The sequence below is a fragment of the Hyperolius riggenbachi genome, chromosome 7, assembly GCF_040937935.1.
Source record: "Hyperolius riggenbachi isolate aHypRig1 chromosome 7, aHypRig1.pri, whole genome shotgun sequence".
In the NCBI taxonomy this organism is placed as follows: Eukaryota; Metazoa; Chordata; class Amphibia; order Anura; family Hyperoliidae; genus Hyperolius; species Hyperolius riggenbachi.
Genome location: NC_090652.1, coordinates 300,258,456 through 300,282,279, shown reverse-complemented (window position 1 = coordinate 300,282,279; position 23,824 = coordinate 300,258,456). Strand labels below are relative to the sequence as shown.

Below are 23,824 nucleotides of genomic sequence, written 5' to 3'. Positions count from 1 at the left end.
AGAATTCTGCATTGAGACATCTATCAGCCGCACAGACTTGGTACACACAGAAGTGATCAAAAAAATCGATCAGAAAAACTGAAAAAAAAAAAAATGATCGATTGGAAATCAGTTCAACCTGTCGGAAATACTCAATTTGACCGTCAACTGTGTTCTCCCCAGAAATTTTTTCCAGCCGGTTGGCATGAAAAAGTAGCCAGGTGGGGCGTGATAACAGAATGCAGGCCGGCGCTTCTCTGCATACACAGCAGAGGAGAAGATGAGGCAATGACAGCCGGGCGGTCACCAAAACTAGCCGGGTGGAGCACCCGGCTAAAAGACTGGGGAGAACACTGCGTCAATCTGGGCTGGTGCGCACCAGAGTGGTTCATGAGTGTTTTTAAAAACGCTAGCTGTTTGAAAACCGCTTGGGTAATGTATTTCAATAGGATGGTGCACACCAGAGTGGTTCGTTTTTTCCACAAACGCAAACTCGGGGGCTGCTGCATTTTTTAGATTTCTGAGGCGTTTCTATCTCAATGTTAAAGTATAGGAAAGTGGAAAACTGCTCTGAAAAACGTTTGTTACAGAAGCTGTTCGTTAACAGCTTTACTGTAACAATATTTGTAATCTGCTACAGAAAAACACTCCAAAAAACCCTGGGCATGTTTAGAAAATCTCTCTAAACATGCTTAGAATCGCTCTGAAATCTGCTTCAAAAACCTCAAGCGTTTTGTGGATCTGCTAGATGTTTTTGGTGTACAATAGCCCTCTGATGGAAAATTGCATCGTGTGTACTAAGCATGAAGGTTTAGTGATGGTATATCAGCAGATCGACCTGATTAGTAAGCCAGCACCTATTCAGTAAGAAGACCTTGGTCAAGACTCCCTAACACTGCTATGCCTATAAAGCGCTCCTTAGTGGCTGCAGCTCTGGCACTTTTAAGTCCACCAGGAGAAAAGCGCAATATAAATGTTTTGTGTCTTTTCTTGACTGTGAAATGGATCTCTCTCTCTGATCGAATCTGATCAGAGCGAGATCTGTTGCCTAGCCATACACTGCAGGCCAATTGATTTTCTATCAGAAATCAGCTGCTACCTCTGCCACATGCCTGGCCGCCCCCAAAATATTAAGTGTGCCCCCTCCCACCCTATTCACCTGTCCCCGTGCGCGATTCCCAGCCACGCCTCCACTTTCATCTATGCGTCCGCTGTTACCACAGTGCTGACACACACACACACACACACACACACACACACACACACGTCACATGGTACAGCATTTGTGAAAACGGCGGACACGGGTGACAGCGGAGAAGTGGCCAGGAGTGGTACCAGGGGGCAGGTGAGAATTTTCAAAGCAGGGCACTGGGGGGACATTTAACACTTGGGGGGACTTTGGCCGGAGGTACGTTGTGTATGTCGGTCATGACGATATCCCGTATTGTTCCTGTTGGAAGTATCAACAGGATTACTTAAACTGCAATATAATAAAGCAACCACAAGATGTCACTGTCTTTAATATGTGATGATCTTTATGGTATTGTGATTTCCTGCATTCATTCTGTGTTGGATGTGTGTACGCACACTTGTTGGCAGATCCAGTGCTTTAGCTAAGGAGCTGTGGGCCCCAGTGCAAGTTTTACATTGGGGCCCCCCAAGCACTCTATACGTAACAATTGATACGGCACGCCAAAACCTGCCAATGGCAACTACAGTGTGCAAGAAGGGGATGGGGAGGAGTTTAATAATTACCACTATTCAAAGTATCTATAGAAGTGATTATTATGAGCCCAGGACCAATAGAGCGCTAATACTAAAGTTTAGGGAGGGCTCTATGGGGCCCCTCTGGCCCAAGGGCCCTGATGCTGTCGCAACTTCTGCACCCCCTATTGCTACGCTCCTGGGCAGATCCCTGAGTTGTTATAGGCAGATCCCTGTCTCCTAATATATCCTGGCATTGCACTTACTAACTCTCATTAGTGTGCAGTATCATGGTGTGCAATATTGTTTTATCTGTATTATCCTTGTTTGTAAAATATTTTTTTCCCTTTAGCGCTATGGCAGATATTGTAAAGCAGGTGCTTTTGGCACATAGCTCTTGATATGGGAGCCCCTATAGCACTAGGGCACTTGGGTAATTTGGGGTTCCAGCAATCTCCAGACCGAAAATTCTCCCTCCCAAGTTGCGAGGACTCGGAGGGGGAATAGTATTTTACGCCGCCACGGGTTTGAGCGGCAGCAGGGTGGGCCATCCACCTCACCCTGCGTCCCACTCACCAGCGGTGACACCTCACCCTGCGCCCCACTCACCAGCGGTGACACCTCACCCTGCGCCCCACTCACCAACGGTGACACCTCACCCTGCGCCCCACTCACCAGCGGTGACACCTCACCCTGCGTCCCACTCACCAGCGGTGACCCCTCACCCTGCGTCCCACTCACCAGCGGTGACCCCTCACCCTGCGTCCCACTCACCAGCGGTGACACCTCACCCTGCGCCCCACTCACCAGCGGTGACACCTCACCCTGCGCCCCACTCACCAGCGGTGACACCTCACCCTGCGCCCCACTCACCAGCGGTGACACCTCACCCTGCGCCCCACTCACCAGCGGTGACACCTCACCCTGCGCCCCACTCACCAGCGGTGACACCTCACCCTGCGCCCCACTCACCAGCGGTGACACCTCACCCTGCGTCCCACTCACCAGCGGTGACACCTCACCCTGCGTCCCACTCACCAGCGGTGACACCTCACCATGGGTCCCACTCACCAGCGGTGACACCTCACCCTGCGCCCCACTCACCAACGGTGACACCTCACCCTGGGTCCCACTCAACCAGCGGTGACACCTCACCCTGCGCCCCACTCACCAGCGGTGACACCTCACCCTGCGCCCCACTCACCAGCGGTGACACCTCACCCTGCGCCCCACTCGCCAGCGGTGACACCTCACCCTGCGCCCCACTCGCCAGCGGTGACACCTCACCCTGCGCCCCACTCGCCAGCGGTGACACCTCACCCTGCTCCCCACTCGCCAGCGGTGACGCCTCACCCTGCGCCCCACTCACCAGCGGTGACACCTCACCCTGCGCCCCACTCACCAGCGGTGACACCTCACCCTGCGCCCCACTCACCAGCGGTGACACCTCACCCTGCGCCCCACTCACCAGCGGTGACACCTCACCCTGCGCCCCACTCGCCAGCGGTGACACCTCACCCTGCTCCCCACTCGCCAGCGGTGACGCCTCACCCTGCGCCCCACTCGCCAGCGGTGACACCTCACCCTGCGCCCCACTCACCAGCGGTGACACCTCACCCTGCTCCCCACTCGCCAGCGGTGACACCTCACCCTGCTCCCCACTTGCCAGCGGTGACACCTCACCCTGCGCCCCCCTTCACCAGCGGTGACACCTCACCCTGCGCCCCACTCGCCAGCGGTGACACCTCACCCTGCGCCCCACTCGCCAGCGGTGACACCTCACCCTGCGCCCCACTCGCCAGCGGTGACACCTCACCCTGCGCCCCACTCGCCAGCGGTGACACCTCACCCTGCGCCCCACTCGCCAGCGGTGACACCTCACCCTGCGCCCCCCTTCACCAGCGGTGACACCTCACCCTGCGCCCCCCTTCACCAGCGGTTAATACAGATGTACGCTGGATATTGGTGCTATTAAAGTGACACTCAAGTGAAAAATACATATGATCTAATGAATTGTATGTGTAGTACGGATGATTCATAGAACGTTAGTAGCAAAGAAAAGTCTCATTTTTATATTTAGTTATACAGCTTTTTTTTTATGACATTGCATCAGCCTCAATATGTGCAGTTTACAAACTACAATCTGCATTTTAAACTATGAAAAAGAGCAGAGCTAATGACCCTCTGAACTTCCCTGCAGTAAAATCTTATCTGAAGTTGTTGTCCATTGTTTCTTTGATGTATAAGTACTTCTGAATTAGTCGGAGAGCTCAGAGAAGCTCTTTTGCATAGATGGCAAGTGAAGTTTCTTATCTTCCTGTACTGGAAACAATATGAGATTCATATCTGTGGTAATAATGCTCTAATTCTTAAGGTGGCCATACACTGGTCGATTTTCCATCAGATTGACCAACAGAGATCCCTCTCTGATCGAATCTGATCAGAGAGGGATTGTATGGCTGCCTTTACTGCAAACAAATTGTAAATCGATTTCAGCCTGAAACCCATCACAATCTGTGAAGCTGCCATCCCCCAGCATTCATTAGCTGATCCGGCCGGGCGGGAGTCCCCTCCGGTCTCCGCCGTCGTCTTCTCTGCGCTCGGCTGCAGCTTCACTGAACGTCCTGTCAGGGGGAAGTTTAACAGTAGAGGGCGCTCTACTGTTTAAACTCCCTGCCGGGACAGGAAGTTCAGTGAAGCCTGCCGGACTCAGAGCCCAGCGGAGACCGGGGGACTAGCGCCGGTGGAGTAGGTAATGTATTGCTGCTGTATTGCGTCGGTCGTCGGGCATTCGACCGCTGCTATCAACGCACTCCCGACCTGCCGGCGATATCTTCCGCACAGACGGATCGATGGGAATCGACGGGAACTATTGATTTCGGATGGAAATCGATCGTTCTGTCAGCGTTTGCGCAACAATTTCACTACAGATATGATCACAGTGATCGAATCTGCTGTATATCGGCGGGAAAATCGTTAGGTGTATGGGACCCTTAGTTGTACCACACATACAAATCATTATATCATAAATGTATTTTCACTTCAGATTCCCTTTAAAATGGATCTGAGCTCTTGTACAGGACAAAAGGAAAACATAGAGAATTGCACCCTGTATGTATTTAGAGAGTTTAGCCTGTTTAATTCCCCCTCATTTGTGTCTAATCACAAGTTGTAATTTGATCCTCCCCTGTATCACATGACTGCCTATGGCAGATAAGGCCATTTGAAAGCACAGGCTGTAAACAATATGTCTGCTTCCATGAATCAGGAAGTAGAAACTGCGCAGATTTTATTTTAGGATTTGTATCAGCTGTAACAAAGAAATGTTTTTGTTTAAACGTTATTATGCTGTTGTGTATCTTTTAGAGCAGAGAGGAAGTTCTGAGTTCAGGTCCGCTGTAAAGGAATGATTGGTAATCTGTCCTGCTTGCCTGCAGGTGATCACAGCGCCTATGAGACTGGAGATCCGGATGGCCAATTTGGCACCTGGGACAGTAAGACGGTCCGGCACGCGTTCATTCGCAAGGTGAGTCCTCCTGGTATTGGGGTATGATATGCGAAGTAATCTGCTATCAGCGTGTTAGCATTGTAAGCGGGGCCAGACTTTCAGAAATTCCTTACAGGCCATGGTGATGGGCCGCTGCTGCCCAAAGGGACCGATGGGGGGGTCATAGGATGCTGCATAGGGGGAGGAGGCTGCAGGTAGGGGGGCTACACATGGACGCTGCTGCCAAAAGGGACGGATGGGGGGGGGGGGGTCATGGGATGCTGCATAGGCGGAGGAGGCTGCAGGTAAGGGGGCTACACATGGACGCTGCAGCCAAAAGGGACGGACGGGTGGTCATGTGATGGTGCATAGGGAGGAGTTGTGCATGGACGCTGCTGCCCAAGGGAGCTGCACATGCATTGTACACATGAAACAGAGGGCTGCACAGGGATTGGCAGGGGGCATGGCTGCAGATGGAAGGAGAGCCACAAGAAAGGGGAGAGTGCATGCAGGGGGCGGGGAGCATGCAGGGAGACAGGATACATGTAGGATATGGGGGACAGGCCGTATGCGGGAGGACAGGGTGCAGCCAAGGAGACAGGGCATATGCAGATTGTGGGAGGAGAGGGCGCATGCCGGGAGACAGGGCACAGTGTGCATGCAGATTGTGGGAGGAGAGGGCGCATGCAGGGAGGATGCAGGGAGACGGGACGGATGCAGGGAGACGGGGCGGATGCAGGGAGACGGGGCGGATGCAGGGAGACGGGACGGATGCAGGGAGACGGGACGGATGCAGGGAGACGGGACGGATGCAGGGAGACGGGACGGATGCAGGGAGACGGGACGGATGCAGGGAGACGGGACGGATGCAGGGAGACGGGACGGATGCAGGGAGACGGGACGGATGCAGGGAGACGGGACGGATGCAGGGAGACGGGACGGATGCAGGGAGACGGGACGGATGCAGGGAGACGGGACGGATGCAGGGAGACGGGACGGATGCAGGGAGACGGGACGGATGCAGGGAGACGGGACGGATGCAGGGAGACGGGACGGATGCAGGGAGACGGGACGGATGCAGGGAGACGGGACGGATGCAGGGAGACGGGACGGATGCAGGGAGACGGGACGGATGCAGGGAGACGGGACGGATGCAGGGAGACGGGACGGATGCAGGGAGACGGGACGGATGCAGGGAGACGGGACGGATGCAGGGAGACGGGACGGATGCAGGGAGACGGGACGGATGCAGGGAGACGGGACGGATGCAGGGAGACGGGACGGATGCAGGGAGACGGGACGGATGCAGGGAGACGGGACGGATGCAGGGAGACGGGACGGATGCAGGGAGACGGGACGGATGCAGGGAGACGGGACGGATGCAGGGAGACGGGACGGATGCAGGGAGACGGGACGGATGCAGGGAGACAGGGCGCAGCCAAGGAGACAGGGCATATGCAGATAGTGGGAGGAGAGGGCGCATGCCGGGAGACAAGGCGCATGCAGGGAGACAGGGCACATGCAGATTGTGGGAGGAGAGGGTGCATGTGGGGTGACAGGGCGTATGCAAGTAGACGGGGCAAATGCAGCATGTGGGAGGAGAGGGTGCATGCAGGGAGACAGGGCGGATGCAGGGAGACAGGGCGCATGCAGGGCGGATGCAGGGAGACAGGGCGGATGCAGGGAGACAGGGCGGATGCAGGGAGACAGGGCACATGCAGGGAGACAGGGCACATGCAGGGTGGATGCAGGGAGACAGGGCGCATGCAGATTGTGGGAGGAGAGGGTGCATGTGGGGTGACAGGGCGTATGCAGCATGTGGGAGGAGAGGGTGCTTGTGGGGAGACAGGGCGCATGCAGGGAGACAGGGCGCATGCAGGGAGACGGGGCAAATGCAGCATGTGGGAGGAGAGGGTGCTTGTGGGGAGACAGGGCGCATGCAGGGAGACAGGGCGCATGCAGGGAGACAGGGCGCATGCAAGGAGATGGCGCATGCAGGGCGCATGCAGGGAGACAGGGCGCATGCAGGGAGACAGGGCGCATGCAGGGAGACAGGGCGCATGCAGGGTGGATGCAGGGAGACGGAGCATGCAGGGCGGATGCAGGTAGACAGGGCGCATGCAGGGCATATGCTGGGAGACAAGGCGCATGCATGGAGACGGGGCACATGCAGGCATGGGGCAGTGCGCATGCAGATTGTGGGAGGAGAGGGCGCATGCAGGGTGACAGGGCGCATGCAGGGTGACAGGGCACATGCAGGGTGTTGGGGAGAGGGCACATGCGGGGGAGAGGAAGAGACAGATGACAGCTGCACTGGGAAGGGCAGTGGGGTATCGGGGTCTGGAGGCACAGAGCAGATTAGCACTGATTCTGAGCAGACAGAATATATGTCGTGCTTCTTATCACCTATCCTGCAGATCATCCCCTCGTGTCAGAAATGAGGCTGTATCATATATTGTACGCCAGTCTCTCGCTTCCATCCCTCTTATTCTGCCATGCAAAGTGTGTTTGTTGCCAGTTTCCACTGACCACACGCCATCCATGTCTTCCAGGTCTACGCCATCATCACCGTGCAGCTGTTCGTCACCGTCGCCATCGTGGCCGTCTTCACGTTTGTGTAGGTTACATATCTGTCTTCACTCTTACCACCACAAATGCCATATTCACCAACAAGCTGCAGGGGGCGTTACTGAGGGCCCATAACATCAATTCAGGAAATCTGAAATCTGGATGATTTCAAATGGGTAGAAAGAGCTTGCAATGCTGGATCATACCAGATTGTAGTGGGGGTTGGCGAAAGGTTTGTAATTTTGATAGTTTTGCGCCTTCAGTCTTGGGCAACACTCAGCGTGAGAACGTTTTTGGATAAAGGCCAGCTGTCCTGGATTTATGAAAAGTAAAGATGTCCATTAACAATCCAATTTCTCAAACAACCGTCCAATTGTTACAATCAATTGGAAATGATTGTTGGAGCCCACCAACGGAGAGGAAATGATAAGCAATCTGATCTGGCTATAGAATTGATCCAAAACATGCATTGACGGAACAATCGTTCAGTGTTGATGGGTACCCAATCCAGCCGATCTTACGGTTGACCAAGAGATTGTATTGTTAATGGCCACCTTAAAGCAAACATGAAGCAAACATAAACTTATGATTTAATGAATTGTATGCATAGTATAGCTAAGAAATAGAACATTCGGAGCAAAGAAAAGTCTCTGTTTCCCAGTGCGGGAAGAGTTAAAAAGAAACCCAAGTTATTTATGCAAAAGAGTTTCTCTGAGCTCTCCCACCCACTGGGTGGAATTCAGTCCTGTTTTCTGAAGCACTTAAACAGACAAGAAACCGTGAGAGACAGCTCAAGGTGGGAAGGTCAGATTCCAGCATCAGGAAGTGAGTTTTCATTTTAGACGATCATTTATAAAGCTGCAGAATTTCAGCACGTTTCCCCCTTTCTGCAAATATATATATACAGCTTGAAAATGGACCAATGAGGTCCCACCAGGATTAAAATGATTGGTCCATTTTCAAGCTGCATACGTTTGCATAAAAAATGTACATACATTTGCATATACTCAGAAATATTTGCATCTCATTGATTATTCCTACTCCTTAGGGTTCCTGTGACATCCGCTGTAGTAGAATCTTAGCATTGATCTCTCTTCTGCTGTTTTTTTTGCAGGGATCCAGTGGGGGCATTCGTGAGGAAGAATCCTGCTTTCTACTATTCCTCCTAGTGAGTAGCGCTTCCACCTTCCTGTGTGTCCTGTATGGTGTGTCTTCATGGGTGTCTGCAAAAAAATTTCCGGGGGGAGGGAGGGGGGCAAAAAAGGGGGGAGGGAGGGTGCCAGAAAATGGGCGTGACCGTGGATCAGGAAATGGGTGTGGTCACGGGTGGAGCCAAACTTACACGAACTTGGCACTGGTGGAACATTAAACTAGGATTATAGTAAGAATTAGATTGCGAGCGCCTCCAACACAGGTGCCCCCCAGTTTAGGTAGTGACAGGAGCCCCCCAGTTTAGGTAGTGACAGGAGCCCCCCAGTTTAGGTAGTGACAGGAGCCCCCCAGTTTAGGTAGTGACAGGGACCCCTGCAGTTTATGTAGTGACAGGGACCCCTGCAGTTTATGTAGTGACAGGGACCCCCAGTTTATGTGACGGGTGCCCCTCAGTTTATGTAGTGACAGGGACCCCCAGTTTATGTGACGGGTGCCCCTCAGTTTATGTAGTGACAGGGACCCCCAGTTTATGTGACGGGTGCCCCTCAGTTTATGTAGTGACAGGTTCCCCCCACTTACTGTAGATCCAGCAGCAGCCCAGCGTGAGCTTCAGACCTCAGAATCAGCCGGCGACCAGTGAGAGCGGGCGCGCACGGTACTCCGTGGACACCACGCTGCAATGTGGAAGTGATGTCACTTCTGCATATCAGTGCAGTGTTCACTAGGTCCGTGCGCCCGCACTCTGTGGTCGCTGGCTGATCGGAGGGCTGACGCTTGGCTGCCTGCTGGAACTTAGGCAGCGGGGCCGGGGGGGGGCTGTCAGGCGCCCCAATTTGCCCGACGTGCGGACGCCCATGTGTGTCTTACATGTGTGTGTGATCTTCTCTCCTCTCTCTTCCACAGTGGTGTGTTTTTTGTCACCTACATTGTGCTGGCCTGCTGTGAGGGACCCAGGTGAGTCTGACCAACCAGGGAGGGCAGAAGGAAGAACTTGGGATTTTATGTGGCATGTGTCATAACAAAACCCGATAAATTTTCTTTTTTTAATCAGTGCAAACACCTGAGTGAAAATGAACCGTAGGCGCTATTTATTCCGGTTTAGCAATTTACCCAAATATATGAATATATACTCAAGATTTAAAGAATGTATAACTTCTTTAACCACTTTAGCCTTCAATTGTTTATCACCTTATGCATCCAAGCAATTTTCACCTCCCATTCATTCGCCAATAACTTTATCACTAATTATCACAATCAATTAGTGGGTAGTGGGTGTCAGGACACCTTCTGAAAAACGACATGGAACAAAAACGGGGAGCCCAATGGTGCAATGGAGCCTCCCTTGGCTAAATATTCCATCTAGCTTGGCACTTGTATTGGCCTGAGGAAGCGGGCTTGGACCCGCGAAATGCGTTGCCTGTGCTATAAATAAATCTTCTGTTTATTACAAAGATTTCTCGTCACTGAGGTAAGCTACCTCAAGTTTTTGTCAATTTTAAACTGTTTTTAGATGCTTTTATCTACTATTAGGGCGCTTCTTTACAATTGTCTAGTGCATCACAAACAATTGATCTTATTTTTTGCGTCACCAATTAGGCTTTCTTTGCGTGGTACATTTTGCTAAGAATAATTTTTTTCTAAATTTTAACAGGAATATTAAGGAACAAAAGTAAAAAAAATCATCATTTCTCAGTTTTCGGCCATTATAGCTTTAAAATAATAGATGCTACCATAATTAAAACCCACACATTTTATTTGCCCATTTGTCCCAGTTATTACACTATTCAAATTATGTCCCTATCACAATGTATGGTGCCCATATTTTATTTAGAAATAAAGATGCATTTTTTCAGTTTTGCGTCCATCACTATTTACAAGCTTATCATTTAAAAAATGTTCGTAATATACCCTCTTGACATGCATATTAAAAAAGTTCAGACCCTTAAGTAACTATTTGTTTTGTTTTGTTTTTATTTTATTTTTTATTTTAGTTAAAAATTTAATTTGGGTATTTTTTGGGTGTGGGAGGTAAACTGTTAATTTTTAATGTAATTTATTGTGTTTTGTGTGAAAAAAAATATGTACATGCAATTTTACTATTTGGCCACAAGATGGCAGTCTTTTATTTTATTTTTTTTATTCCATACTGTAAGCGAGCCCTCTCGCTTACAGGAAGTATGAGGACGTGATTCTTTTTCTTTTTTTTGTTCAGAAAGACCGCGGCTTCTCATAAGAAGCTGTCAGTCTTTCTACCGGGGACTTAGATCAATGAATGGGAACTATGTTAACTATGGCTAACGGGGGGGAGGCACGGGAGCGCCCTGATCTATTTGTTTGTGGAAGTGTCTGAATTGACACCAGAAACAAGCATGCAGCTAATCTTGTCAAATCTAAGTCAGAAACGCCTGATCTGCTGCATGCTTGTTCAGGGTCTATGGCTAAAAGTATTAGTGGCAGATGATCAGCAGGACAGCCAGGCACCTGGTATTGCTTAAAAGGAAATAACTATGGCAGCCTCCATATCACTCTCGCCTCGGGTTCACTATAAGTAAAGTGTTTTTTTTTTTTCTTGTTTAACCATTTATGCCGCCTGGACGTGATCCTCATGTCCAGGCGGCTGCTGTGTTGCTGATGCGCGCTCCCGCAGGCCATCGCGGGCGTGCCCGCGCGCCCCCATGCCGCCCCCTGGTAGCCCGGAGATCATTAAAACTACATCTACATACATTTTTCAATACATAAAACACACATCATTCCATTTAAAGAGAATCTGTACTGTAAAATTCTTACAATAAAAAGCATACCATTCTATTCATTATGTTCTCCTGGGCCCCTCTGTGCTGTTTCTGCCACTCTCTGCTGCAATCCTGGCTTGTAATTGCCAGTTTTATGCAGTGTTTACAAACAAAAGCTGACACATTATTGCATTCCAGCGGATCTGGAGGTGAGTTTAGCTTCTAAGGGTAACAATGGTTAATTTGCATATATTCAGCAGTGTTGCACTGGGAGACATCTCAAGCTGACTCCAACCTGAATTATCGCAAATTCTTTCTGTTTTAAGAAAGCAAACTTTTGTTTTTCTTAGCATTTTAGTAAGGGGGCTTTTAGGACCATTGTAGTCCCTTACACACTCCAATGAGTTCTGGTTCACCATGAGCTTGCTGGTTAGTCTGTACCTCTCGGTGTTACAAGCCCTACTCCATAGAGCCAAATTAATCCATGCCATGCACTGATGAGGATCAAACAATCTGAAACAGTCTGTATGCATGTTGGATTATTCTGGCTCTGTACAAATTAACAAGGTGACACATCATTGCATTCCAGCGGTTCTGGAGGTGTGTTAAGCTTCTAAGGGTAACAATGGTTGATTTGCATATATTCAGCAGTGATGCACTGGGAGACATCTCAAGCTCACTCCAACCTGAATTATCGCAAATTCTTTCTGTTTTAAGAAAGCAAACTTTTGTTTTTCTTTACATACAAAAGACATAGCAAGTGATAGGCTGAGAGTAGCTCAGTGTGTGAGTCATACAGAGTGTGCTGGGGGCCTGGAGAGGGTGTGTATAGCTTCTATCCAATCACAAGCAGCACAGCACATTCCAGCCTGACTGCCTGAGCCCGACAGAGGAGAGAAGATTAGATCATATAACAGAGATAATACAGCCACTGTGCAACTAGGAAAGGCTGCAGTACGCCAGAGCACATTAGAACAGGTATAGGAACTTAGAGGATACAAGAAATAAGGCTCAAAATTTAGTTACAGAGTCTCTTTAAAATTAACGGTTTATTTCCCACACCAAAAATTACCCAAATCGAATTTTTAATGGAAAAAAATTACAATAAAAAAAAACCCCATAAATAGTTACCTAAGGATCTGAACTTTTTAAGTATGCATGTGAAAAAGGTATATTACGAACATTTTTTTTAAATTATAAGCTTGTAAATAGTGATGGATGCAAAACTGAAAAAAATGCACCTTTATTTCCAAATAAAATATTGGCGCCATACATTGTAGGGACAACATTTAACCACTTCTCTACCACGGGGTTTTTCACCTAAAAACCACAGCAATTTTCACATTTAAGGGAGGCAAGGGTTAATGGGCTTAATGGGGGTATAATTTATTTAAAAAAAACCTCACTGATGCTGATCAGTCACTAATGCTGTGTTAGTTATCTGAGATCCTCTCACGAGTGATCTCAGTAACTGTAACAGCATAGTGACTGATACAATGTTTACACACATTCTGCATGAATAAGCACTGTCATTGGCTTTGTGAACACATGTTCACATCAGCCAATCACAGACCAGCGGGTGCCCGACGCGTATGCACGTCCGCGTGCACGCGGACGCGGACGCGCACGCGAACGCGATCGCGCACGCGAACGCGATCGCGCACAGCAGGAAAATAAACAGGAGTTGCCTATCTACGCCCCTGTGACTCAGGTGAATTTTAAAGGGGCGTAGATAAGCGTGGCAGAGGTTGTTAAGTGGTTAAATGGTGTAATAGCCGAGACAAATGGGCAAATAAAATTCATAGGTTTTAATTATGGTAGCATGTATTATTTTAAAACTATATTGGCAGAAAACTGAGAAATCATTACTTTTCCCATTTTTTTTTCTTTTTAATATTCCTGTTAAAATGCATTTAGAAAAAAATAATTCTTAGCAAAATGTACCACCCAAAGAAAGCCTAATTGGTGGCGGAAAAAACAAGATATAGATCAATTCATTGTGATAATTAGTGATAAAGTTATTGGCGAAGGAATGGGAGGTGAAAATTGCGCTGTTGCATAAAGTGAAAAATCCCTGCATGCTGAAATAGTTAATAACTTTTACAATCTTTCTTCTTTTAGGAGGAAGTTCCCCTGGAATATCATCCTCCTGGCAATATTTGTGAGTATTTCAGTTCTGTAGTATTTATATCTTAGTGGTGGGATCAGTCCATCGACCAGCAATAATGATGCTTCTGGAAATGGCGCTGGTCTGGCCGCCTTTTATTCTCTGGTTTTGGACTGTTTCATCCCACTAGGCAGAGGCTGGATACTGGTTAAGAGCTCTGCCTCTGACACAGGAGACCTGGGTTCAAATGTTCCTGTTTAGTAAGCCAGCACCTATCCAGTAGGAGACCTTGGGCAATACTCCCTAACACTGCTACTGCCTATAGAGCGTGTCCTAGCTGCGGCAGCTCTGGTGCTTTGCGTCTGTGTTTTCTTTAGTCTACTTCTCGCAGTTGGCTACTGGTCAATAGGATGACCCCCATGGAATCTTTTTTTTTTTTTTTCTTCTTCCCCCTAACCAACCCCCGCCCCCCACTCCCAACGCATATAATTTTATTTTTTTGTATAGGTCCTGTTTCTATGCTGGAAACAGGAGCAGATGTGGGAACATCACTAGTCTGATGAATAATAGTTTCTATAAATACATTATCACATAATGCTTATTACATACATGTGTTTGGCTCGGTTCTCATTTCACAAAAAATGTTCTATTTAACGGATACCAACGGATGCAATTGGATCCTATGCAAAGCAATACTACTGTGGCGAGTGTAATTTGTACTTTGTTTTGGCTCACAGGTACTCTTTAAAGGATACACGAGGTGACCTGATGAGATAGACATGTTTATGTACAGTGCCTAGCACACAAATAACTAGACTGTGCTCCTTTTTTTTTCTTTTTCTGCCTGAAAGAGTTAAACATCAGGTATGTAAGTGGCAGTTCCTGTCTGAGTCAGGACTGGGTCAGACTACAGTGTGACCCTCACTGATAAGACATTACAACTACAAAACACTTTCCTAGCACAAAATGGCTTCTGAGAGCAGGAAAGAGATAAAAAGAGTCAATAGTCCATAGATTTTTAGCTCTGACATACTTCAATGAATGTGTCATTGAGCAAAAACAATAAAACAGTAAAAACTTAAAAAGTAGATTTAACCATAACCTAAAACCGTGGAATATCTTAAGTCATTTTTATGAGGAGGAGGATAGATACAATTGTTTATTTCATTCGTTTATTTTCACCTCGGGTGTCCTTTTAAACACAATCCGTTACAATATGTATCTCATAGTGATGATACTTCTAGAGATGTGTTTAGTCGGAGTTACTCTTTAGTGTGGAGATTCTCTGTAGTGGTGCTTGAAGTAATGATCCAAGTCCGTTGTACGTGGGGGAAGGGTTGTCCGTTCCACCACTGGTATAAATCATATTCCACGACCTATCTCACCACGCCGTTTATGGGAAAGTTAAAGCCTAACTGAACCTAGAATTAACCGAGTAACATTTTAACAGCAATAAGGTTGATAAGTGATGAATATAAACCGAACGTAGAAGCGAAGAGCTGGATGACGATTTGTCATTCTTGCAGAAAGGCGATTAATTAACCCCATCCCTCCCTTATGGATACAGCCAGTGGGCACGTCAATCACCAAAGAGGCCTTATGCAGAATGCCAACTTTTACTGTCATTTTCCTGTTTTAAAGGATACCCGAAGTGACATGATGAGACAGACATGTGTATGTACAGTGCCTAGCACACAAATAACTATGCTGTCTTCCTTTTTTTTCTTTCTCTGCCTGAAAGAGTTAAATATCAGGTATATAAGTGGCTGACTCAGTCCTGACTCAGACAGGAAGTGACTACAGTGTGACCCTCACTGATAAGAAATTCCCCTTTTTTATCTCTTTCTTTGCTCTCATAAGTAATTTTCTGCTAGGAAAGTGTTTTATAGTTGGAATTTCTTATCAGTGAGGGTCACACTGTAGTCACTTCCTGTCTGAGTCAGAACTGAGTCAGCCACTTATATACCTAATATTTAACTCTTTCAGGCAGAGAAAGAGAAAAAGGAACACAGCCTAGTTATTTGTGTGCTAGGCACTGTACATACACATGTCTATCTCATCATACCACATGTCACTTCGGGTATCCTTTAAGCATCAGAAATACTCTTTTGTCGCAGTCCCTTGCAACCAGGATTACACTACCTTATTTACTAGGTACACTACCTTATTTACATAAATACTGTAGGTGTATTAGCATACACAAAACACCAACCCATCGCTCATTCCACTGGCTACCCATAAAATGGAGAATGTAATAAGGTTTAGAAGAGGCACACATTTCCGTAGGTATTTGGGTGCATAGCCAGGATGAAAAGTCACATCACAATTGACAATTGTTTCGGGGTCACGGAGGGTCCCCTTCATCAGGAATTGCAGACATACAATACGGTATCGGTTAACGGTATGTGTGCTCAATCTGAAAAAGAGGACCCTCCGTGGCCCCGAAACAATTGTCAAAACTCGCGTTGACACATGCACTAAGGAATAAAGCCCTTCTGCAAAACTACATTGGTGGGCCAGCCGACCTTGGACTGTTATGGCTTATTGACATTTAAATCCTTGCACAATCTGGGCCCTGGGTACCTGAAGGATTTGTTGCAACTGCATCCAACCCCCCCCCCCTCCCCCAATCTTAGATCAAAAGGATCTAATAACTTGGTAACCCCCAGAGTGCACCTCAAAACATTTGGAGACAGATCCTTCTGTCATGCTGCCCCTACACTTTGGAACTCCCTGCCACACCCAATCAGGACATCTCCATCCCTGGAAACATCTAAGTCCAAAATGAAAATCCACCTGTTTGGTCTGACATTTATAAATACCTATTTCCTCTGTAACAGTCCAGACTGCATCTTAACGAAATAACTATGCACTTTGAGTCTTAAGGGAGAAAAATGCTTTACAAATGTTGTTCAATTATTGTATACTGCACTATTGGCTCCTGTTTTCTTTTTCCCTTTTTGTATTTTTTTTTCCGGAGGGGGATGAGGGGGGAGGGGGGCATGGTGTTTCCTTTTGGATCATCTGTTTACAATCTCTCGAGTTGTGCCCCTCAGTCTGGAAGTATTTTGGCTATTGAGCGTTGATGACATTTGTGCTGCACTGGGAGTGTTTCTGTTCTGCACATTGTAAGATATGAACTCTTTCCTCTCTCCGCAGACCATTGCCATGTCGCTGATGACCGGGACTATTGCCAGGTACGCTATGACTCAGCAGGACTATTACACAAGCCCTATTCACACAGACCTAGCAGGGAGGGGCTATAGAGCAAAGCAAAGTACTGACCATTAGTGATTTCCCAGAATCCTTCAGTGATAAAACCATTGTACGCAATCTTCATCAATCGATCAAAGCTCCAGACATCTCATTTAAGGTGTCGGGAAACCAACCTGTCCTGAAACTGGACGGATCTGAATCTGAACCTTTGTAATAGTAGTCATGATAAGAGGTTACCTTCCGTGGGAACTGCGTGTCAGAATGATCTTCACTTCTGCAGATACGACTGTTGAAAACTTGGCCTCCTGCTACGGAAACAGAAAATGTTTGGCCTTAGGTGCCCACATAAATACAGGCTATGGGTGGAAATATGGGTGTCCGCAGCACCTGATAGAGGGTGCCAGGGCTGCCTGCAATGCAAAATATGGCTAAAAATGGCACAATTTGTAGCCGTATTTTGCATTTTGTGTGGCCCAATTATCAGGCGCCACGGGACCCAAAATCCCCCCCTCCCCCAATAGCATCAGTAGAGGGTGGGTTCAGTGTGGGGATAGTGTTAGGTTTAGCTGTAGCAATCAGTTACCGATCATGTATTCTCTTCATTAGCACCACTGGTGTAACAATAACCCCTAGGGGTTCCTGCAGGCTGGGCGGTGCTCGCGCTCTTGTGGTAGCTCTGCTCTGGTTCTCACAGCTGCTTAGTTGCAGTGTTTCCTTTTTCTTCCACAGAAGCTGAAATGACATTAAAAAAAATATCAAACAATTGAGTCACATGTGCATCTACAGATACAGGGCAGGTGGTGACTCCAGAGAGCAGGAAGTGGCCGGACCCCAGCAATAGACGCCTCAGAAACCACACGTCAAAAACTCTCTCACTGTGTGGAGTCACAAGGAATAGCTGACTCTGTAACCACACACGTACACGTACACACACACACACACACGTACACACACACACACACGTACACACACACACACGTACACACACACACACACACACGTACACACACACACACACGTACACACACACACACACGTGTACACACACACACGTACACACACACACGTACACACACACACGTACACACACACACGTACACACACACACGTACACACACACACGTACACACACACACGTACACACACACACGTACACACACACACGTACACACACACACACACACACACACACACACACACACACACACACACACACACACACACACACACACTGTACACACACACACACACACTGTACACACACACACACACACTGTATACACACACACACACACACTGTATACACACACACACACACACTGTATACACACACACACACTGTATACACACACACACACACACACACACACACACTGTATACACACACACACACACACACACACACTGTATACACACACACACACACACACACACACACACACACACACTGTATACACACACACACACACACACACACACACACACACACACACACACACACTGTACACACACACACACACACACACACACACACTGTATACACACACACACACACACACACACTGTACACACACACACACACACACTGTATACACACACACACACACACACACACTGTATACACACACACACACACACTGTATACACACACACACACACTGTACACACACTGTACACACACACACACACTGTACACACACACACACACACACACACACACACACACACACACACACACACACACACACACACACACACACACACACTGTATACACACACACACACACTGTATACACACACACACACACACTGTATACACACACACACACACACACACACACACACTGCACACACACTGTACACACACACACACACACACTGTACACACACACACACTGTACACACACACACACACACACACACACACACACACACACACACACACACTGTACACACACACACACACACACACACACACACACACACACACACACACACACACACACACACACACACACACACACACACACACACACACACACACACTGTACACACACACACACACTGTATACACACACACACTGTACACACACACACACACTGTATACACACACACACTGTACACACACACACACACTGTATACACACACACACACACACACACTGTATACACACACACACACCCACAACACACACACACACCTCGTCAAATGCTCTCTCCCTGTGTGTGTGTGTGACCCCCCCCAGGAACAGACACCTCAGAAACCACATGCTCATACAACACTCTGATGGTGGCCACTCACTATACAAAGTTTTAAATATCTGTTCAATTCAAGAATTGCAATCTGATTGTAACATTTCAAAAATCTGACCAATGTACCACACACACATGTTCCATTATGAAAAAAAAATGATTGAAAACTCAGAAAAAGCAGAATTCTCTAGTGAGAACACCGGTTTGCGGTTAGTGGGAATTGCACGATTCCCGCTTAGGTGTGAAGGAGCCGTTAGGCATGTCTGCTAACGACACAGGAGGTGGGGGGCGGATAGACAGCCGAGATGAGGTGGCTGATTTATTGCCTGTCAGAGTGCAGGGGTCCTTCATGGCTTCAGTCTACGCTGTGAGGAAGCGCAGCTTTACAACAGTTTATAGCGACCTGGCTCGTGGGGGTGGAGAAACCAAGAACAACAAGGTGAGAGGGAAGTCAGATCTGAGAAAAATAAACAGTCATACCAGATGATACCCCGCCCCCACCCAACCCGTAAATAATGTATTGGTCTGTTTTAGTCTGACCCTTACAATACAGATGATGGGATACTGAAAACTAAAGTGATTAAAGGATACCCGAACTGACATGTGGTATGATGAGATAGACATGTGTATGTACAGTGCCTAGCACACAAATAACTATGCTGTGTTCCTTTTTTTTTTCTTTCTCTGCCTGAAAGAGTTAAATATCAGGTATGTAAGTGGCTGACTCAGTCCTGACTCTAATAAGTCAGGACTGAGTCAGCCACTTACATGCCTGATATTTAACTCTTCAGGCAGAGAATGGAAAAAAAAGGAACACAGCATAGTCATTTGTGTGCTATGCACTGTACATACACATGTCTATCTCATGTCATATGTCAGTTCGGGTATCCTTTAAGGAAGCAGCTCTGTTTATTTTTCTTAATCTAAAGCTTTTTTATTGCAGCTTCTTAAAGGGGAATAATTCGTCATAATTCCCCTTTAACCTGCTGGACGGTATGGACGAGCTCAGCTCGTCCATCACTGCCGGAGGCTGCCGCTCAGGCCCTGCTGGGACGATTTTCATGAAATAAAAAGGTGCACACACAGCCGGCACTTTGCCAGCCGCGTGTGCTACCTGATCGCCGCCGCAGCGGCGAAAGAGGGTCCCCCCGAGCCCAGCGCAGCCGGACCAAACAGTTCCGGCCAGCGCTAAGGGCTGGATCTGAGGCAGCTGACGTCAGGATGTCGGCTGACGTCCATGACGTCACTCCGCTCGTCGCCATGGCGACGAGGAAAGCAAAACAAGAAGGGCCGCTCACCGCGGCCCTTCTTGTTAGTACGTGTCAGGAGCGCCCTCTAGTGGGCTTTCATGCAGCCAACTTTCAGTTGGCTGCATGCAATAGTTTTTTTTTTTTTATTAAAAAAAAACCGTTCGGTCGCCAGCCTGGCGATCTTAATAGAACGCCAGGCTGGTTAAACATGGTGTGTGCGATTCTGGGCAGCATGCTGCAGCGCACACCCGAATACCTATAGCCGGCGCATGGCACGCATGATCGCATCACTACAAGTGCCAGTGTGCGTCTTGCAAGACTCCCGCCGGCTAGTGGAAACCGCCCCTAATGCTGGGAATACAATGATGATTTTTTTTTTCAGCAGATTTACTGTCCGATCAATTTTCCCATCTTTTTTTCTGATCGATTTCCTTTCACTTCTGTGAGAAAATCGATCAAAATCAGATCGGACCTGTCGGAAATGATCTATCTGCCAATCTATCTGACAGAAAATGTTCCCAGCATAATAGTAATGTACAGGAAACGCCAGCCCCGCCACCTTAGGTGAGCTAACAATGGAGCGGTTTGCCCACACAAGAACAGTGCCAGAATCTATTATCAGCAGGATTTACATCACAGGAGCCTATAGGCACAGATGTCCTGGCACCCTAGACTCCGCCCTCCATGAACCTATAACCCCAACCAAATGGCGCGACAAGTGTGCTGGCTGTCCCAGCTGTCACTTATCCCTTACTTCCCTTGCCTGTCATAGGTGCCCCTTAATATTTAGGGTACTTCTGGCTACCTACTACTAGTAGCTAGAGGTGCCCCAAGTATAAGATAGCTAGAAGAACCTCTGCATTAGGTAGCTAGAGGTTCCCTTGACTGAAGGTAGATTTAGTCAGTTAAATGCAGAGAGCAGGGTGAGTAACCTCTCATTTACACTCTCATCAGGACTCTGCACAGGGAAGGAGGGAGGGAGGCACTAGGGGAAGAGGAGTGAGCCGCCTTTCCATCATCAGGCGCCTGTAGGCACGTGCCTACATTGCCTTATGGTAAATCCAGCCCTGATTATCAGACAACACTGTCTTCTAAAGGTGCCCATAGATCTCGTGACGATGGGCAGATTTGACCAAGAGACAGATCTCTCTGTGATCAAATCCTTATCCTCCTAACTAGAGGCGATGTGCCTGGATATATGTATGTTTATTCTTATCATTGACCCCTGTGGCTAGGGTCCAGTTCGGTGCACTCCCCCTTCCCCTGTATGTTTGTCAGCATGCAGACAGCTTATGCTGGTGTATGCGCATTGTGCACATGGACACATAACATTAGCTCCCTTGTGCGATTGGTAAGATGCACTGTCTTTCCCAGGAGAGGAAGTTAGGATGTGTGCTCCTAATCCATTGATAGGTTTGATGCAATGAATGTGTTTGCATGTCTGCACTATGCATGTTACAGGGCCAGAGTTAGGACACCTATGTTTACCTGGGTACTTCTGCGCAGTATAGGTGATTAAGCATAAGAATGCATTCTTCTGTGAACTAAAACCCTGGCTTTTAATTTAGCTGTAGGGATAACAGTTGTGCCTGGATGAGTGAATCTGTGAATGCAATTGTGTGAACATTTGCATGTGAGTGTGCGAAGGGTTAATAGATTTTTGCTGTTTTCTAGCCACACCCCCTTCAGCACCTCCCTTTCCCTAATAATTTATTTAATGTCCTAACTAGAGGCGATGTGCCTGGATATATGTATGTTTATTCTTATCATTGACCCCTGTGGCTAGGGTCCAATTCGGTGCACTCCCCCTTCCCCTGTATGTTTGTCAGCATGCAGACAGCTTATGCTGGTGTATGCGCATTGTGCACATGGACACATAACATTAGCTCCCTTGTGCGATTGGTAAGATGCACTGTCTTTCCCAGGAGAGGAAGTTAGGATGTGTGCTCCTAATCCATTGATAGGTTTGATGCAATGAATGTGTTTGCATGTCTGCACTATGCATGTTACAGGGCCAGAGTTAGGACACCTATGTTTACCTGGGTACTTCTGCGCAGTATAGGTGATTAAGCATAAGAATGCATTCTTCTGTGAACTAAAACCCTGGCTTTTAATTTAGCTGTAGGGATAACAGTTGTGCCTGGATGAGTGAATCTGTGAATGCAATTGTGTGAACATTTGCATGTGAGTGTGCGAAGGGTTAATAGATTTTTGCTGTTTTCTAGCCACACCCCCTTCAGCACCTCCCTTTCCCTAATAATTTATTTAATGTCCTAACTAGAGGCGATGTGCCTGGATATATGTATGTTTATTCTTATCATTGACCCCTGTGGCTAGGGTCCAATTCGGTGCACTCCCCCTTCCCCTGTATGTTTGTCAGCATGCAGACAGCTTATGCTGGTGTATGCGCATTGTGCACATGGACACATAACATTAGCTCCCTTGTGCGATTGGTAAGATGCACTGTCTTTCCCAGGAGAGGAAGTTAGGATGTGTGCTCCTAATCCATTGATAGGTTTGATGCAATGAATGTGTTTGCATGTCTGCACTATGCATGTTACAGGGCCAGAGTTAGGACACCTATGTTTACCTGGGTACTTCTGCGCAGTATAGGTGATTAAGCATAAGAATGCATTCTTCTGTGAACTAAAACCCTGGCTTTTAATTTAGCTGTAGGGATAACAGTTGTGCCTGGATGAGTGAATCTGTGAATGCAATTGTGTGAACATTTGCATGTGAGTGTGCGAAGGGTTAATAGATTTTTGCTGTTTTCTAGCCACACCCCCTTCAGCACCTCCCTTTCCCTAATAATTTATTTAATGTCCTAACTAGAGGCGATGTGCCTGGATATATGTATGTTTATTCTTATCATTGACCCCTGTGGCTAGGGTCCAATTCGGTGCACTCCCCCTTCCCCTGTATGTTTGTCAGCATGCAGACAGCTTATGCTGGTGTATGCGCATTGTGCACATGGACACATAACATTAGCTCCCTTGTGCGATTGGTAAGATGCACTGTCTTTCCCAGGAGAGGAAGTTAGGATGTGTGCTCCTAATCCATTGATAGGTTTGATGCAATGAATGTGTTTGCATGTCTGCACTATGCATGTTACAGGGCCAGAGTTAGGACACCTATGTTTACCTGGGTACTTCTGCGCAGTATAGGTGATTAAGCATAAGAATGCATTCTTCTGTGAACTAAAACCCTGGCTTTTAATTTAGCTGTAGGGATAACAGTTGTGCCTGGATGAGTGAATCTGTGAATGCAATTGTGTGAACATTTGCATGTGAGTGTGCGAAGGGTTAATAGATTTTTGCTGTTTTCTAGCCACACCCCCTTCAGCACCTCCCTTTCCCTAATAATTTATTTAATGTC

The 23,824-nt window shown here is 47.6% G+C and overlaps 1 protein-coding gene across 1 annotated transcript in view; it reads left to right on the top strand.

Annotated features, from left to right (window-relative positions):
* TMBIM1 (transmembrane BAX inhibitor motif containing 1) overlaps nucleotides 1-23,824 on the top strand; it is a 97,472-nt gene that overhangs the window by 54,901 nt on the left and 18,747 nt on the right. Inside the window, exons 3-8 of the mRNA XM_068246072.1 lie at nucleotides 5,121-5,209; nucleotides 7,723-7,787; nucleotides 8,853-8,906; nucleotides 9,794-9,844; nucleotides 13,744-13,783; nucleotides 16,889-16,926. Coding sequence (XP_068102173.1) covers nucleotides 5,121-5,209; nucleotides 7,723-7,787; nucleotides 8,853-8,906; nucleotides 9,794-9,844; nucleotides 13,744-13,783; nucleotides 16,889-16,926 — 337 coding nt within the window. The remainder of the gene's footprint in view (nucleotides 1-5,120; nucleotides 5,210-7,722; nucleotides 7,788-8,852; nucleotides 8,907-9,793; nucleotides 9,845-13,743; nucleotides 13,784-16,888; nucleotides 16,927-23,824) is intronic.